Source organism: Diadema antillarum, unplaced genomic scaffold, assembly GCF_040938485.1.
Source record: "Diadema antillarum isolate AM-2024a unplaced genomic scaffold, OU_Dant_1.0 seq00000945_RagTag, whole genome shotgun sequence".
In the NCBI taxonomy this organism is placed as follows: domain Eukaryota; kingdom Metazoa; phylum Echinodermata; class Echinoidea; order Diadematoida; family Diadematidae; genus Diadema; species Diadema antillarum.
The window spans coordinates 965,929-985,403 of NW_027271794.1; the positions used below are offsets into that span (position 1 = coordinate 965,929).

The window sequence follows — 19,475 nt, forward strand, 5'->3', positions numbered from 1 at the left end:
AAAATGCCCCTCTCACCTGTTGGCAAGCATCCAAAACTAGCCCCCTCCCCCTCCCCCAGCTTTAACACTAATTTTTGTGTTTGCCTGCATGAACAGTGCCTGAAATTACATGTAGCAGTTTAATCGCCCACAAACCCAGCGTGTGTATGTGCCTTGAGTTGTATACTCTTAATACAGCAGCACATATTATTTGTAATAAGCACATATCATTTGTAATATGCACATATCATTTGTAATATGCACATATTATTTGTAATATACGTATTATTTGTAATATACACATATTATTTGTAATATGCACATATTATTTGTAAAATGCTAATAGTATACTTTGTGTTCACAAGCCAAGGCACAATTAAACCAGGTATATTCCCCAACTAATGCTAACCAGTAACTGAGATAAATTCTGATTTCCATTTCAGCACCCAAATTTTCCCCCAGATCATTCCATAAGTCAGATTATCCTAAATTAATTGTAAAGTCATGACCTTGTGATTTTCCACAAGTATCAGTTTTGAAGGAAAGAAAGACAAACAAGCTAAAAAATGTCAGAATGGATATAAAGCCCAAGACCTCATAGTAACTTTCAGGTTTAACCCATTAACATACCTACAAACCATCTTCTTGAAATGCCATGTACCATAGGTTCAGAGACTGCCTTGCATTAACTAAAATTTAGATATTTAATTTGCAATATTTTGTGCACACTCTTGTAAGAGGCTTTGATAAGCATTTCATTAGTGGACCTAATATCTTGTTATTCTTTGTTTGCTTCCTAGTATTGCTATTGATGTACACTGATTACCGCCAATTTTTGTTTATTCTCTCCAATGAATGTATTGTTGTACACTGCTTCCATTGGCTCTTTTGTTGTACATCATGTTTTCAAGTATATTGTCATTTGAGAACCAGAAGGGCGTTATTGCATTTTTTTTTTCTTCTCTTTGGGAGGCCGGGGTATTGACTTATTGGTATTACATTGTAGAGGATGATCCCCTATACATTATGGTGTCAATTTGAATTAATTTTCATTTTCAGTAGAATGTTAAAAAAACAAAACCACAAGGACACTATCTTTCCCTGATATTTGGAAGAGTGCTTATAAAATCTACCCACGTTTGTAAAGTAAACTTTTATTTTATAAAAGGTGATTGTTTCCTCTTTATTTACAGGTGTTCACTAATTTTGAATTCTCTTGCAATATGAGTTATATCGACAACCTATTTAAAAATTTCTTAAAGGACAAGTTCACCTTCATAGACATGTGGGTTTAGAGAATGCAGCAATATTAGTAGAACACATCAGTGAGAGTTTGAGCAAAAATTGGACAATCCGTTCAAAAGTTATGAATTTTTGAAGTTTCTGCACAGTCACGGCTAGATGAGAAGACTACTATAGCTTGTGATGTCACAATAATGTGTACAACGATATGTGACCCGCTACAACAAAATGATCCTAAAGTCAGGCGAGGTCGATTATTTGAAAACTGCATGATATAATCCCCTAATCTTTCTGCTTTAAATTGATATATAACACACTTTATAAAAATAATCGGCTGCGGAGATATCGATGTTTAAAAGAGAGCATGTTGAGACGTCTGGAAAATCACTGATTCGAGAAAAGCGCCCTAAAAGTCTTCCTTTCGATGCAATCTCGATCAAGGGACACGCAAGTCAGTTTTCGCCTCTGGACAATAGAAGGTAAGCCCTGGCAACCCCCGAAGAGTTCATTCAAGCACATCAGCGTCGGCGGTCTCCTCACTAACCAGTCAGTGACCAGGTGTGAGAAGCGGCTGAGCATAGCGCACCCCGCCTGCACGCACCAGTCGACTGGGCAGTGTGCGAGCTTCACGCTTCGGTTAGCAGCAACCAGCAAACTGACCAATGAGATCACTCTGGTCGTTGTTAGGGGCGGAGCCTATCTGTGGCGCTTAATCCAAATTTTCGACACCAGTTTCTGCTTCGTTGAAACGCCAAAAAACATGGCTCAGAAAAACGCTATTTTTTAATCTTTCCTTTGATCATTTTGCTTCAAAATTTCGACAGATGATAGAAGACATGCTAGACTCTAATAATATATCAAAATCAGAAAATCGTAAGTTTTGAACAATTTTAATGCTCTGACTTCAAACTCAATTTTCGAGGCTTCGACCGTGCGCGACTTTAGGACCTTTTTGTTGTAGCGGGTCACATATAAAGAAAGAATAAATAAAATTCAACATATTTTCACTTTTCTCGCATAACAAAAGAATACTCAATTTTTCTCTTTCAGAAGGCATGGGGAATAATATTACACTTAACATATGTCAGTAACAAGTCGAAAAAATGTGCACTTTATTCAAAAAGTGAAGTTTTGTGAAATCTCTTTTTATTTTCCTTATATCGTTGTACGCATGTGACATCATACACTGTAGTAGTCTTCTCATCCAGCATGACTGCGCAGATACCTTAAAAAATTGAACTTTTGAACGGATTGTCCGATTTTCCTCAAACTTTCACTGATGTGTTCTACTAATATTGCTGCATTCACTCAAACCACATGTATATGAAGGTGAACTTGTCCTTTTAAATGCAAAAGCACTCTTCTTGTTCTCAGCTGACAATATTAGGATGTGACCAAAAGATATCTACAGCAAACCACACTCTGAATTTGTTTTCCTCCCTGCTGTTTTTAGATGTTTTTATTAACCTCTGTTCTTCCTCTTGTAATCTCCTCCACTATCAGTTTGTCTTTATCTCTTTCCCATCCCCTGTCATCTTTTTGTTCCATCCTTCCCTCCCATGTTTTCACTCATTCTCACTTCATCCATCAGCCTATCCATTCATCCATCAACCTATCCATTCATCCATCAACCTATCCATCCATCCATCCATCCTTCTATCCTTCTATCCATCTATCTACTTTAATATTCATCTATCTGTCTGTTGAAGTGCTTTGAGTTTTATTAGAAAAGACGGTGTTTAGTACTGGTTACTATTTTTTTATTATTACTGATCTATGTATTTTTCTTTCTGTTTATTTGTTTACCTGTCTATTACCTCTATATCTTTATATGTCGGTCTCCCCATCCTTTAAATTATGTATTAATTACTGTGATACGTGTCTGAGTATATCTAATCAAATTTACGTCTAGATATGTGTATACCCATGTGCACATTTAGTTGCACAGGAATCTCTTCATTTGCCCCTTGAAGTGTTTTCTTCCAGCAGCTTATGACAGATGGCTAGTATCTGTCTCATTCTGCCATTTTTTCTGTTTGTTTCTAACCATTTTTGGTCTCTTTTTAGCTCCCTCCTTTGCACATATTATTGTGCATATGTTGCGTAAACCTGCAGAGTCAGTTTCATGTGCATATCATTGTGTATCATTTTTAATTGATCATTTCTTCTAATAATAAATGCGTGTATGTAGTGTATGTCAGATTTGGTTGGATACTAATTAGTGATATCCGTAGAAATCGATTGTGACAGTGCATCGTAAATGCTGCCCAGGAGTTTGATATTTGCAGTGGGTTAGAAACTTTGTGCTTTGGGACAACATGGCTCAGTTTCATGTTTGGGCATCTTTTGCAAAGTAATCCTTTTTCTTTCAATATACATTGTATATCCAGCTTGGAATCTCAAAATTAAGTATGAGTTCAAATCTTAGCTTTAAAAGAGGCATGTTTTTGGGGTGAATTTATATATCTATCTTTTACACTAACCTTGTGTTCATTAAAAATGTACATAAAAAGCCCTGAGCAAACAGTCAAAATTAGCACTGATATTTTAAAATAATCATGAATAGAATGTGGTTGGGTATTTCAAGTTTTAGGGTGATATGATGATCCCCATGTAGCAGTTACTTAAGTTTCCTTTTTTTTTTTGTCCCACACACAATAAGGAATGTGTGAGTGAGTCAGTGCAGGTGAATAGATCTTTAACTTCAAATTTATTTTTTTTTTAAAGTGATTTTCAAAGAGGGGGGACTCTCCATATCTTATTTCAGTTGGGCAGGATTGCCCAATTTAGATTTGTTATGAAGTGTTTTGATAAAAAGCTAATAATCTCTGTTTTCAAATTTGGACTTTGCGTAGCTAGTCTTTGTGATGCACGGTCACAATATGCAGTGTAGCATGGTGGTCGTGACAGTCCACTTTATGATTGCAGAAACTGGTTACAGTGGTAACATATTAGCAGGTCTGTATGCAATTTTTGATGAAGAAACATGGCATTATAGAAATGCAAAAAAACACACAGAATGTTCGGGATATATCCTTCAACAAATCTGACCTATCAATTGGCTTCGCACACTGTACTGTAGAGACGGCGTTTCCTGGTGTAGAGCCGTCTGTATTTGAAATCAAGTGCCTGAGATGCATTTTGAGGTTCTCAGTTTGGTGAGACTTTGGATGAGAATTATGATGACAAGTTAGCAATGAGCAACAGGCCTCAAAAATTAATCCTGTCTCCTCAGCAGAGGTACTTTTTGTTTGCAATTTTTGTGAAAGCTTCGGAGGTATAAAGCAGAAAGAATAATGCCTTGATCTCATCTTGTATTAACTGACAGATTTAGATCAAGAAGTTTTGTGGAGCTGAGATGGTGACAAAAATCTTGTTGGTTCTGTCTCCATTTGCAGGGGCGCTCTCGGGAGTGAATAACATTGTCAGTGCAATGACAGGGACAAAGGCGCTCAGTCCGGATTCCTCCCCAAACATGAAGCGCAAGGCGCGCCACCCCTCCCTCAACGCCGGCCAGAATGGGAAGAACGGGCGCAGCGCTTCCCGCCAGCCCGACATCATCGTGGAGGATGTGAGCAGTTTTGTGTCCAACCCGGACATCGAACGCCGCCTGGACGACCTCCAGCGCCAGATGAACCGACTGGAGGTAAAGGTCACCGGCGACATGAACTCTATCCTGGAGATCCTGCACCGCATGCACCAGACGTACGCGGCGCCCCCTCAGCTGCTGTCCAGCCGGGTCAGGCAGCAGCGGCCCACGCTGCCGCGCATGCGATCGGCGCCCTCGCACCCAGTCACCTCGCAGAGCTCCAGCTCACCCGAGCGCAAAACCCACAGCACAGACTTTCCCGCTCCGCCCGCCAAGAGCAGTGGCCGGCACGGTCGGACTTCGGCTCGAAGCGAGCCCACACTTTCCTCGAGCATACACCCGAGCGGGCCCCATGAGCGTGATGGCGTCTCGTCGCTAGAGAGCCCGGAATCGGTCGAGGACGGCCCGGTGAGCAGACGACGTCCCAAGCCACCCGAGAGCCTCATTCTCTCCTCGCTGTCCGACGTCTCGGTAGATAGTCACAGTAGTATACATTCGGAAGAGGCCGGGATATCTTCGCCGCTCTTCACGCAGCCCGGCCACATACCAAAGAGTAGCTCCATGCCGGCGCCCACGACGACGCGGATCTCCTGGAACGGGGCCGACGGCGATTCCTCGCTGCCCCCGATAAGGAACACGGACGTATAGCCCGTGATGCAGCCCAGTCCAGAGTTGGTAGCATTGTCTGTGCAATCTACGGTGTTCTCTTGAAAAGTTTCACGGCGTACAGTACAGATGTCACCCATTTCCCTGTGGTACATAGTAGTCCTATAGAGTGTTCCCCCTCTGTAATTTGAAGGAAAACAGATATAAAGAATGAAGATGTATGAAATACATTTCCTGTCTCTTTTCCCTTTATTTATGATGCATTTTTATTAAAAAGTCAAATGGTGTACTTTATGAAATTTGAAAAAAAAAGGAGGTAGAGAGGATCTTGCTATTGGGATATAAATGATGGTAGTTATCACAAAGAGGAAGAGTTGGAGAAAAATGAAAATGAGGAGATCGATGCAATGGGGAAATAAATGAAGAGGGATTGAAGTTTTGTTTCTTAATGTTTCAAGCGAGTGTCAGAGGTCTGGAAGAATTGCAGTTGAATGTATACTTACAACCAAATGCTGAAGCTGTAATTAAAAAGCATCAATGTTGTGATATTGCCTGGCATCAGCTGATCACATATCATTATCTGAAATCACGTTTTCTGAACAAATCCGCATCAGGAACATGTGGACTCGGAAAAAGCAGGTCCATCAGTTCTGGACAGTTTTCATGGATGTTTTTTTTTTGTTTTTGTTTTAGCACACTGCACCACAGTTACAGAGACAGTGAGTGCAATATCTAACCAACATTGTGAGATAGCTGATTGTTTAGCTGCTGCTTAAAAGACAAAATAACAAAATCACAACTTTTTGCCCTATCCAGTGTATTTGAACAACCAAATGTCTGTACAAATTTCATGTGGACAAACAAATGAGATGGAGGATAGTGCAAAAGTGTGAACGACCCTCTGAACAAATCGCATCTGAAGAGAGGCTGCCCCATTATGACGCAATGTTGTCATAAACAGTAAAAAATATATATACATATAAATGTTTATTTATCTTTTATGTCATGTGCTATTCGTCATGAAGTCACACAAAAGTCTCTTGAGAATTCCATTTGGTTGTTCGCTAAGAATACTGGAGTACCACGAGAATGAGTCTTTGAATTGTTGTTGTTATTTACCGGTACTTTCAACATTCCTGTTGATGGTTGTACGCAGAGAACATGCCATCTTTTCAGTTGTGTGTATCAGGTTCCCCATCTTCGAATATATAACCTTTGCGACTCTATGACCCCATTCACACTCGATGGATAAGAAGTACACTCTGAGGAATGACAATTGATTGCTGTGTAATGCAATGTAATCATCTGGGGGTCTCCTTCCAGCGAAGAGAGAGGTGGGATGCTTGTAAATATAGCTCTTTGGATTGAATTGGAGTTGATTTTGATTAGATCAGAAGATTGCATTTATGCATCTGCCTTCACATTCAATGTGATGGCACAAAAGAAAAAAGTTCTCGACTTGAGATCAGACTGACATTGTTACCATGACGACTAGATGCTCAGAGATGAGACATCTAGTGATCATAAGTTCTTAACAAACAGGGTCTCCCAAAATGTGAATTGGGTCATATAGTCTACACTGCATTATCATTTGGTCTCATCTTAGTCGGACTTAAAATCCAGGATGGTTCATTTATGATATCATTCCAAAAATGCTGATTATTCTCAAACCCTGACCCTGGAACCAGAAAATTTGAGCACAACCATTGCCAATGAGAACCTGTTTAGTCCAAGTTCCCACGACCTGAAACCCTACGCCAAATTCTATAGGCTGTGCTAGGAGACGAAATTGGGAAGCAAAAACAAATAGAAATAAAGCAAGCGATGCTTGCCACACACTTAATAGCTTAACAGTGTGAAATTTGCGTATTCTTCCTAAGATTGCAAGTTCTGTCATGGAAAAGCATTAATTGCAAAATCATCTGTATCTGTGTAATTGCGTCATGCAAATGGTCTACAAGTGTAAATGCATCGTAGATTCTGGTTAAAGCTATTACTATTTGCAAATTCTTCAGGAAATTTAGTCACACGTATATTTGTCATTTGAAGTGTGCAATACAGACATGCAGTCGGCATAGGAATTTTTTATGTACTCGAAAATGATGTAATTGGTATTTCTGATGTCGCTACATTCCTGCCCAAAGCATTGCAGTAAAATCAAAGCAATTCATAAATGCTTAGAATATATTAGTAATTCAAATCATCTTTGGCACTTCTGTATGCATGGCTTAATGACAAATTTACTCATATTTATCACTGAAAAGACAAGGAGAAAGTTTAATTCTTGCTTGAACAATCTTTGCAAAATGCATTTTGCAAAGTCCTTGCTTTTATCATTACTCACACTAATTTTTTTTTTTCACACAGTGCCATGGTTTCTGCTATTCAGTGGTGTGGTTCCATAAAGAATTATATTGCACAGATCCACAACATGAAGTCACTGAAACCCACTGTGTTCCTGTCTGTTGGCAATTATTGTCTAAATATTTGATTGAATACTACTGTAAGCATACATAAATATATGCTTGGATGTAACAGCATACATCTATTTTAATACATAAGTTTCATCTCAGAGGTTTATGCTGAGTGGATTGTGGTTTTCTTTGCTTGTTTTTCATTTGTTTTTCCTGGGTGTTTTTTTTTTTTTTTGTAATTGTACAATGGCATACAATAATACAGCTAATAAAGCATGCAGTTATCAAAGGCTATAATGATGTTTAAATCTGGAAATCTCAAGTATATAAGGTGGTAAATACTATGCACCACTCCAGATTATTCGGACAGTTGAATTGTTCCCATATATGCAGGGTAGAGTGATTCTCGTAAATGTCTCTTTATTCATCTACTTATGACGGCATGGTGTTCAATGGTTTGCCCACTGGATTAACAGGTCACATTGCCAGATTAGGTTTGTGAAGTCTGAAATGATACCAAGTTCGTATTCAGTACGCAACAGCTCTTTTAGCTTAACCCATTGAGCACCTCAGGTGTGTTCAGACTGTTGCTATTAAAGATGCCATTTATACCCCCGAGTACCTCATATATCCCAAATCACATGTTATTCTACTGTCTATTAGCCACGGGGATAACGTTTCAAAGGGCGAAGCACTCATAATTCATGTATCCCTTCAATTTATGAAAGCGCAGCAGGCATCAATGGAACTATAGTGGCAGAGATATATCTAGAAATGTGTATGAACAATGACAATTCAGCACGGGTTACCAGGTTTGGATCAATGTGGCTAGCTTGTTTTCCATTCATATGAAATGCTGATACAGGGTAGTGCAGGTTTGATATTGTTTCTATATTAAGTGGGGAATTTTCAAATCTTGTTTAAAAAGTTAAAATTGAATGTTGGGAATGTCCGCATTGAACATGTAGTGATTGCAAAGCTATATCATAGCCATATAATCATAAAGCCTATTTCAATGTAGCTAAATCCAGGCTCAGATGCAAATCAAACCATTGTTTCTTTTGTGAATCTTTTTTTTTTTCAAATAATATGTTATCATCTTTGTTTTTATACCTCCTTGGAGTTTCTTTGGGAATGTACAGAAACTCAGAAATAAGTTTAAAAGGCAATAATTTTTCCATCTTGCGAATTTTTTAAATCTTTATAGTCATTCATTTTTATTGTTTTTTATTTGTGGGGGTTGCACCAGTTAGCATATGGAATGGATAACATAACTACTGGTATACATGCATCAGTGCCAAGAAACGATGGATTTAGCCGCATTTGAAATTGAGCTTCACAGAAAATACTTGTGTGTAAAGGCATGGTGGAGTTTGCATGCATTTGCCGGACATGAATATATTCCTTTTACTTCTTGTGGATTTAAGCATTACCTCTGGAAGTGTAAACATATTCAGAGGATGTACTAACCTGCGGACATCTTGCTTTTTGTCCATATACACCTCTTGTGGTTATTTCGGCAGTGGTATATATTCTATTCTGCCTGTTGGTTTCATATATGTGATCATCATAAAATTGATCTTGCATTTTAAAGAATGTATATCTATACTCGAGCTCAACGTGCACAAGTTGCGAAGGTACGCACAATTCATATTTATCATTGCAATGTATATCAGATATCAGAATTGGTGATATGCAGTTTGTAGAAGTTACAGCAGCCATGCCTGCAATGTATTGTATGAATGGTACAAAAAAAAAAACACTAGCACATACATTGTACTTCAACATGATAACATTTTTTGATATCACTAAAAGTGTGTGAAAACTCTGCAAATGTAGACAGATATTTAAAACATTATTGTACTGGAGTAATATACATGGATATTTTCCCTTTCTGCTTCTCCTTCTTCTTGCCGAATGCGTCGTGTCATTTTAGCGCAGAAACGCACAAGGGATGGTTTGGGTGTGATTTGAAGCAAAGGTACATGTATTGAAAGCCAGAGAAACTGTCAAGTGGAAAAGGACCCTCTGAAAATGGGCTTTCCTTATTGTGACCATCATTTTATTGTGACCATCATTTCATTTTGGTCATCAGGGTATATGTTCAAGGTCCATCTGACTGAGTGTAGGTTGAAAAAAAAAATAAAGATGACCACATTATGCACAAGAGAGGAATGTCAGATTTTTTTATACAACAGCCCAGGGGTTGGTTTATATGGATCTAAGGAATGTACAGTAAATCAAAGTTTTGACAAGAACAGGATGAATTGCTTCGAGCTGATGACGGTTAGTGAGCTCTTGTCATTGCACAACAACCAGCATGTCTTTGAACGATGTCATAAATATTTAGTATGATGAAACAGCGTAAATGCAACAGAGCAGAGAGGTTGTTGTTGTTTTTTTAGGAGAGTTTTTAACCTTGTTGTTTCCAATGGCAACCATGTTGTAAAAGGTACCAATCATATATCTTGGTGATGGTTTTTCGGGGTTTGATAAGAATAAGAAACGAGTTTTTGCTGCTAGGACAGCGACAGTTGTGTGTGTTCTCAGAAAACGATGGAAAAGGGTCTTGTTCTTTAAAAATCACTGTTTGCTTGCTGGTTGCTGGTGTTTGACATTTTTTAATTGCTACTGTCATGAGAATTGTCAAGAGCAGATGAAAATGTCAGGAGCAGGTGATGTGTCATGTCAATCAGATGGACTTGCAATGGCAGAGTGTTTGGTGTCTTTGGGATGTGTCCATGGAAACAAGCTCAGAGATTGATTTACATAGCAACCAGCCGTAAGCATGCTGCATCGGCGAGAGATGCCAAATCAAACAAATTTGTCCTCTTTCTTGGAAACTCAGAGTCTGTACAGACACAGAAGGGAACATGATACATTTAGAATGGTTTGAGGTACGGGACTGCACTGGTTTTTTTTTCCTGTTTACACACCGTGTACAGGTTGGTGGAAGAGTGTGTTGCACTGTCCGCGTGCAAATATTTGTGAGGCGGTAAAACTCTTGCTACATTCGCATGTTTCAAAGACCCACTGGGAAAGAGTTCAAGGAGATGTATAATTGGATCCACTGAGGAAAATGTGCATTATTTGTTGTATGAAATCTATTCCCCCCTCCCCAAATCCCCAGCCCCCATATTGTTGTTGGTATCAGAGTACAGGCATTGGTCACTCGTATGCTGCTTTTTACTTCTTTGTAAATTTGTTTCATTGCCTTCATTTTCCCCGGACAGTTTTTAAGCCTATAAAAGTCGCCGATGAAGAGACGAAATGCGAGATGCTTTATTGCCGATTTCCACGTCATCCTGTCATACTCAAAATATATCACTAGTTCATGATGTTCCTATATACAGTAGTGGTTTGTTCCACTTTCATTAATTTTTGTACCCTTGTAGATAGAAATCACAACTTTGGGATTGCTGAAATAACTACATTGTATATTCCATTGTACATGTATATCCCGTAATGCAGAATGTTTGAAATCAGTGCTCTAATCCAGTAATAATCTTGATGGTGTATGAAAGGGTGTCTGTATATTCAAGTGTAAAAGGTCTCAAATATTATGCAGTAGCCCAGGGTAAACTGTCATGATTATGAAGATTTTTAGTGCTGTCCTAGCTACTGATGAGCATGAGTGCTCACTCGTTGAGAAAGGGTGAATTTTAAAATGTTTTTTACCCATGACACTTTTTCTTTTTGCTTTTATATACCTCACATGTTCTCCAAGTTTGAGTGAAAGTCTGCCATGAAATCGAAATTCCTGACAGTGAATGCTCAGTTGTAGGGATTTGGGTTTTTCAGTTTCATTTTAAAGATGAATACAGAAAAATGAATTAAAATTGGATGCTTGCATGTAAATATGCGGGTCCGTGCTGCAATAAGTTTGCATGTAGATACACAACAGCTACCATGCATATATAATCATGTCTTACAATCTTTCCCTTTGATACAATTGTTGATACATGTTTGAGTGCATAGTCAACTGCAATAGAATTATGACTTGCAAGATGACTTTTACAGGGTATGGCTTGAGTAGTTTGATGCAATCATGGGTTCCATTTCATGAAGCTGTTTACATCGCAAAATGCAATCATTTGCAGAGTTTCTGACGTGGTAACATTGGGATGAAAAAAAAAAGATCAGTTGAAAAGCATTCCAATTGATGATTACAATAAATTGTAGTTTCAGTTACTGCAATGCACAATGATCACTAGTTTTGATAATATGGGCACCTCATTTCAATAGTAGGAGAAAGAATTTGTTCCCTTTATTCAAGAGATTTTAAGTCAAAGCTGCATAAAGTTTGATAATAAGCACAATATGTCTGAAGATGCCAAAATTACTTACAAACGTGTATAGCTAGCAGAGAATGGACACACAATCTCCACTGTGCTATTACAGTGATACTAACACCAGTAATGGAACACAAGGTATGGTTGGTTTTGAAAAGATGCAATAAATAGATGCTTTTTATTCATTCGTGATGATTTTCTTGGGATGAGAACACTTCAAACAGGGATAGAAAAGAGCAAGAGAGAAATAATTTGGAATTCACATAATTTACAGCCAGCAAATGTACAGTTGTATGTTTGAATGCTGTTGCCCGCATCGATTCTGTTTATGATTATTTGCTTATATGAAGAGCATTGATTCGGAGTGTCATTTAAATCTGAATACACTGACAATAATATGAAATTAAATGCTGTGGCTATTGAAATATCATCATCAATACTTGGCCTTTTATAACTCTGAAATTGATGATCGGTGTGAGTCATACATTCAGATAAGAGAAGGAATGCCGTTCAATTCAATTAAGCCATCACCTTCTGGAAATGATGATTCCTTTATTGATACACAGACTTGTTGATTAAGCCACTTAAGACCCACACTATTGTATATGTGGTTTGTAAACTATGAAGACCATGTACACAAATGAAATCCAGTGAATTAAAGAGTTTGCATGAGTATCACACTTTTTACTATGCAAAGGCATTTCTGTTTTGTATGAACTTATAGAATTGATTTTTGTTATCTAATAGATATTGTACTTTTTATTTCATTTTTTTAAATCTCTCTTTTTCTGTATTTTCCTCTGTTATTCAGATGAACATAAGATGTGAGTATTTCCCAAATGTATATAATATATCTATATGTTTATCTTGCTCTGCCGAGACTTAAGTTGCATGTTGCCCTTATTGCATCAAATTATGAGAAGGAGGGAACAAAATTTGCCAGTAGAACCAAAATATACCAACACCGTTTTAAAGTGCAGCTTCAAATTAAACTTATGATTATATGCATTTTTGTCTTCTTCATAAGGCACAAATCAGCCTTTTGGAATAATGAAGAACGAAAGATTGCACCAGAAAAATCAATGCTCTGTTATCTTTAAAGGCTAACTTCTGTTTAGCTTTGCCGCTGAGCAGCTAATCATTATTTTTTTCTATTTCGTTAGCAGCTAATTGCATCTATGGTTTCTGCAGCAGAAATCTAAACTCTTTGCACAATTACATAATGAATCATAAGTGTGCTTTATTTACCATAACTCTCAATCAGGAAGAAGTTTTACTTGTTGCAATTTTTAGATATAAGATCGTAGGATGTATTAATATGTACTCTGTTCTTGCCCCCACTAGCAAAGTATTTTTGATCAAAGCCACAATATTTACTTTGATTTTGCCAACATATGATAGCTTTTGTTTGCACTCCAGATGGAAGTTCATATGCTTGAATTCCCCTTTGATATGTGTGTATTGTTTTGTTGTTGTTGTTTTCTTCAGTGATGTGATAATTTCTCAATGAAAATTTCTGACAGGTATTACCATGCTCTATGTTTGATAACCATGGTGAGGTCGAAGGTCGAAGGTCAAAAGATCAATGTCACTTTGATAGATTATGGTTATGTGACCCCAGTATTATTTTCTGATGGCACATTGCAGCAAATTAAGTGTCGGAGGTGGATATGCATAGTGTTCAGGGATCAAAGGTCAAAATTTGCATTATTTTTTTTTTCTTTGACATTCAAGTCTTTCCACTGGTTATGTTATGGCTAATTATGAGATTATGTGAAAATATTAAAACTGTTTGATGATGTAGTCACCATAAGAAAAAAAGAAACAATGTAAAAAAAAATATGATGGAAATTATAGCTTTATTACGTGTGTTTTGTTTACAAATTTCCTCTGTTTTTTACCAGTAGAGTAATATTTTTGTTCGTGATTTTTGTAGCAGCTCTAGCATCTTAACATGCAACACACGAAGTAGATATGAAGTTTGGTGTTGTAAGATTAGTTATTTCATACTGTTGTCAGCTGCTTGAAATAAAGTGGAAATTGATTGGCCATTGATGTCACCTTCAGCTTTCATTTGGTGCAATGTCTAAAAGAGAATGATATACTTTTTATGTGGATGACTATCAAATGTTTACTTTGAACCGAACGATTTTTAGTGATTTTACCAAACTGCCTTTGCTAGCCATTGAATTCCTTTAGGTAATGTTTTGCATCATTTATGAAATGTAAATGGGACTTCATGGGAAAAAACAAGAGATTAAAAAACAATTTAAAGGCCCAATGCAGACCGAAACATCCCCAAAAGTTGGACATCCATTATTTTTTGCCTTATCAATATTTTTATTGTAATTTGTCTTTGTTGGTTCAACATGTCCAACAGATATTATTGTTTGAAAAAAAAAAGAGTGAAATGTTCTGGCAAAAAAAAGAGAGAAAAGAAATGAAATGCAATTTCATGCTTTTAATGTTGATATTAATGATGCAAAGTTGGTTATTCCATGCGGCTGAAGGGTAGGGCATCGTGTATGGATGATGCCAATTAACAGGCAAATATATATATACCTGATTTGACATATTCAAACCGTATTTACACTATACTTCTGTACTTGTGGCAACGTACACACTGCATTTGCCACTATTCTAATGGTCTTCAAGTATTTGTATTTTTGCGTGTATAGGAATTTCTGCAGACGATGATAAGGAGAAAGCACAAAACTTCCAGGTAGTGATTGTCTTACTGTAGTAAATGGAGAAGAATGTGTGTCTGGAAGGATGAGGCAGAATTAATTTTCCTGCTGTACAAAGTGTAAATATTAAACTGTGTATGAGGTGAATTATATCTATTATAACTGTGCTCCTCGTGTATCAAAAGCAAATTTACTTACGACAAAAAATTGGAAAGATGTTACATTGGTTTCTTTTTAATATAGGGAGTAAAAATGCAAGCGTTTTTACACAAGATACAAGTGTGAAATGCCTTCTTTATTTCAACTGTGAATGGATGGTACAATAAAAAGCTTGAAATGGTTAGTAGTGGTAGTATGTGTGTGTGTGTGTGTGTGTGTGTGTGTGTATGTGTGTGCGTGCATTGGCATGTTTGTATCTATATACGTGATAAAAACTGACTGTTAATGTACGTATATAAACATACACGCAGATACATGTACATTATATATATATATATATATATATATATACATATATATATATATATATATATATATATATATATATAATGAATGCATGTGTGTGGTGTATATAGATATATATTAATATATATAAATTATTTTAACATGATATATTTCAGCAAAATAATACAAGAATTAACAAACTTCATTCTCAGTGGGCTTCCAGACAGTCAAAACAAAAATGTCCGCCCAAAGCATATCTCGTATATTCATCGAAATGATCGAAATGTGATATCATTACAGTAACTCTCCATCTATCTTTTACTCTCTGACATTGCAAAAATATGCGTTCGTGAGTTTATATTTCATGATTACAAGAAGAACACCAAATTTCAAAATTTGCTATATATAAATCACACTATTTAATGACTTAAATGGAAATTCTCTGCATGTACTGCTAAAAGTTGTGGACCTTGGTCTAGGAAATATTTCTTTTTTTTTCTCGGTATACTAAAATCATGACCATCTTTTATCTACATTTCATATAATTTGTGCAAATTTTTAATAGAAAAAAATCATAAACTTTCCATGAATTTACATCTCTTGTATTTTTGCCCTATAATCTTCTATTCTTTCAAAAAGAAATCAAACGTAACCACTTCTATGTGCTGAAATGTACAATGGTCATCCTCTCATTCTTGAAAAACTATGGTGATATTATCAAAATATCAATAATCGTTAACAAATCAAAAATAATCATACCAAGATTCTAGTACATACCATAATTATATTCCTTTCTCATACAAATTTTGATTTTTAAAAAAAACTTCCCTTCTTAACATACATTTCTACTATTAAAAAAAGAATAATGTGGTTTTAAACTCCCCATCCCTATCCCCACCCCTATCCCCACACCCACTTATCTTTTGCCACACTTTCAGAATATCATATTTTTATTTCCATGTTTCGTTATTTACACACACACAAATATGCACACACACGCACATACAGGAAGGAGAATATTTGTGGTATTTGATATCACCATGCTGCTCTTCTGTGTGTGTGTGTGTGTGTGTGTGTGTGTGTGTATTTACATTTTTCACATTTATACCTTTACATGAAGACATTAAACCAAAAACAAAAGGAGTGAAAAATGGTACTACATATCATTAGATGTACGTACTTTGAATTTTCTTAAGTGGTTCAGTGGTCATATCTGGATGTTTTATATTTCCAGTCATTATGTAGCAAGCAAATTTGCAAGGACAACAAAAAGAACCAACAACCATAGCCCTTACAAGTATATCATTAACAAGTGCGGCCTTAATTTTTGAAAGTATTTACAACTGAATATGTGACAAAAGGGTCTATAGTTACAATTGCAATGCAAAATGCGTGGGCAATTTCTTTAAGAAATTCAAATTGTAATCTCTTTGCAATACAGGTATATGTGAGTAAATAAATTGAGTAATATCAGTAAAATTTGCGTCAAAATTGGACCTATTGCAACAAGACAGATGTTGAATTTAATTGATATTTGGGACATGATCTATCACCGTTCTAACTTTAAGAAAATGTGAACGACACAAATCATCCTGACCGAATTCATGACAAGAAAGGATTCGTTGTGCAGTTTTGCACACAGCACACTTGTCCGTGTAGTGTGGAACTTAACTTTTAAGGGAAGCAGGGGACTGAGAGAATGAGTGCTGTGAATAACAGGTTCTGTTTGTGAACTCCCAAAATTAATTTCTTTGATCATGTTTGTATGCACACAAGTTTAAACACTTGTATTTAGATAAACACCTTATGTACATCATAAAAGAGAAAATAATCCTCCAGTAATTTATCATGCTGTAATTGTAGTTCAACACCAACCGTTTATTTGCAAAGTACAAATTTTCGGGCACCCCGCCCTTTGTCAAGTGATTTTGAATACGGACCGAGAGAACAATAATAACCGTTGCCATACCACATCTCAACATTAGACACACTGGCGTTTATAGGCTATTGTTATGTCTCGGTTTGATCGGGATTCAAAAATACGTTTGTAAGTTGGCCGATCTGAAATATTCACATATAGGTTTGTTTGAATTGAGACTATTGTTATTCATCTTTTCTCATAATACGTTGCTGATGAAGACTTCTGCAAAATAGACTTACCGTAAAGTGAATGAGGTTACATTCCGAAACTATAGAGGTCGCGAAGAAGTTATATTCTGGATGAATTTGGACATTTGCTAATAATGGATGATGAGAAACAATCTACAACTCTGGCAGGAGATATGGGGACACTATAAAGTTTTGTACTCTGAACTGAAGATAGAAGTTCAAAGAAAGACAAGAAATGCAAACAAGCAAATAAAGTTGGCTGTACTCGTACTTGTATATAATAGATCAAGAGATTACGTGTGCACGTACACAACGTTTGTTCAGATGTACTGCCTATGTCACAACAATTAGATATAGATAAAAGAATGACTTGTTTGATTTGCCGTGATTGTTTGATTCCGAAAAAAAAAATCTTTCACTCGTCCAAACAAGTCTGTGCACTGTCTTGACAAACACTAGGTTCAGTCGTCTACTATACGTGAATTAGCTGCATTACTTTTGTGGTAAGTATAAAAATGCATTAATTGTTTTTGCCCACTGATTATTGCGTTTCATATTCACACACTCTCATAAGCGGTACAAAGTGTTAAAGGGGACAATTTCTGCTGCATTGAACTGATGTTCTTATTTAGCGCAAGGTAACACCAAGGAGGTATCCTTGGTAACACTAGATCCCGGCCCTCCGTTCCAGGGTCGGAGGGACGGACAACGCGAATGGCGTGTAATCGGTTCTTTTCGCGCTTCAAAATCCGGCCAGAAAATTGTACACACACACACACACACACACACACACACACACAACAACAACAACAACAACAACAACAACAACAACAACAACAACAACAAATGGGGGTGAACGTGTATTCGACTTTTAACAATGAAATGTTTGTCAGAGAGGGGATTTGTGTATACGTGTGTGTGCGTGCGTGTTTTCTCTCTGTCTCTTTTTTTGGCATCCTGAGAAATTTGAATACGAGGTTATAAAAACATCTCTAAAATCATAGAAAATTTAATCAAATCCTGGAACAAATTGCCGGCTCCCAAAATTCTACGCGTTTTCAGGCCTCTACCTTTCTCAACTTCATTTATTTTCATCCCTTTCGAATACAATTATAAAAATCACAGGTAAATTGTAGACACAGTATAAGTATCAGTATTACGTATAATAAATCTTCGCTTTGTCAGACATTCGATCTATCGGGTTGTAAGCGTTTAAATTATTCAATGAACAGGATATTAGTGTGCAATGAGCAAGATTTTTTTTTTTTTTTTACCATTAACAAACATTTGTCTCATGTTTGGTTTCACGTGAGTTCCGGGATTCTATTTCGACCAACAACAACAATTAACCTCATGCAAAGTATGTACTGACAGCTTACCTATTAAGACGAGGTGGGTGTAAAAAAAATGAATCTGTATAATCGATGTTAAATATTGTTAAATACACAAAATGTGAACAATAGTTATGATAAAAATGTTTGTGTAGATTAAACCGTGTACAATTACTCTTCAATGAGCAAAATACTAATATCTCCTTGTATCTTAGGCTTCATTGCAAAAAAAAAAAAAAAAAAAAATGTTATTTGGTATAGGACGTTTTGTGATACAACAGACGTACCGGGGTACATGTATTATGCATCAAATGTGATATCTTAAAAAATTTTTAAATCACTGCTCCTAAGGTAAACAGGACCTTTAATCGCCCTATCGTCGTGATGGGAAATTTATATCAGATTGCATTTGCTAAAAATGTATTGGGAGAGTTATGAAGTGTTGCATCGGGTTGCGTCATGTATAATGTGCTTGCAGCCGATATTGAGATTGGTTGTTTTCTTTTCCTACAGTAGGCCTACATATATGCCAATATTTTACCAAATTTTAAAGGAACATCCGACCATCTTGATGATAGAGTTATTGACGACCTTTAGTTCCTTGTCAGCTAATACAGGGGGACATTGCAACAAAAGGCGGTATTTGCATAGATTTGATTTGTGTACCAAATCAAATCACAACCTGGGTGTCGACGACCACAGTGTAGAAACCACCCTGATAAAAGTGTAAATGATACTCTTGTTTCTCTCAATTAAGGTGAGGAGGTTATATTAGTATTGAT

General features: G+C 36.6%; 1 protein-coding gene across 1 annotated transcript in view; it reads left to right on the plus strand.

Moving 5' to 3' along the window:
- The window catches only part of LOC139741669 (voltage-gated inwardly rectifying potassium channel KCNH7-like), a 111,726-nt gene extending 105,441 nt beyond the window's left edge, over positions 1-6,285 (plus strand). The window contains exon 11 of the mRNA XM_071652248.1: positions 4,620-6,285. Within this exon, the coding sequence (XP_071508349.1) occupies positions 4,620-5,458 (839 nt within the window). The 3' untranslated portion in view covers positions 5,459-6,285. The remainder of the gene's footprint in view (positions 1-4,619) is intronic.
- The last annotated feature ends 13,190 nt before the right edge of the window (positions 6,286-19,475 follow it).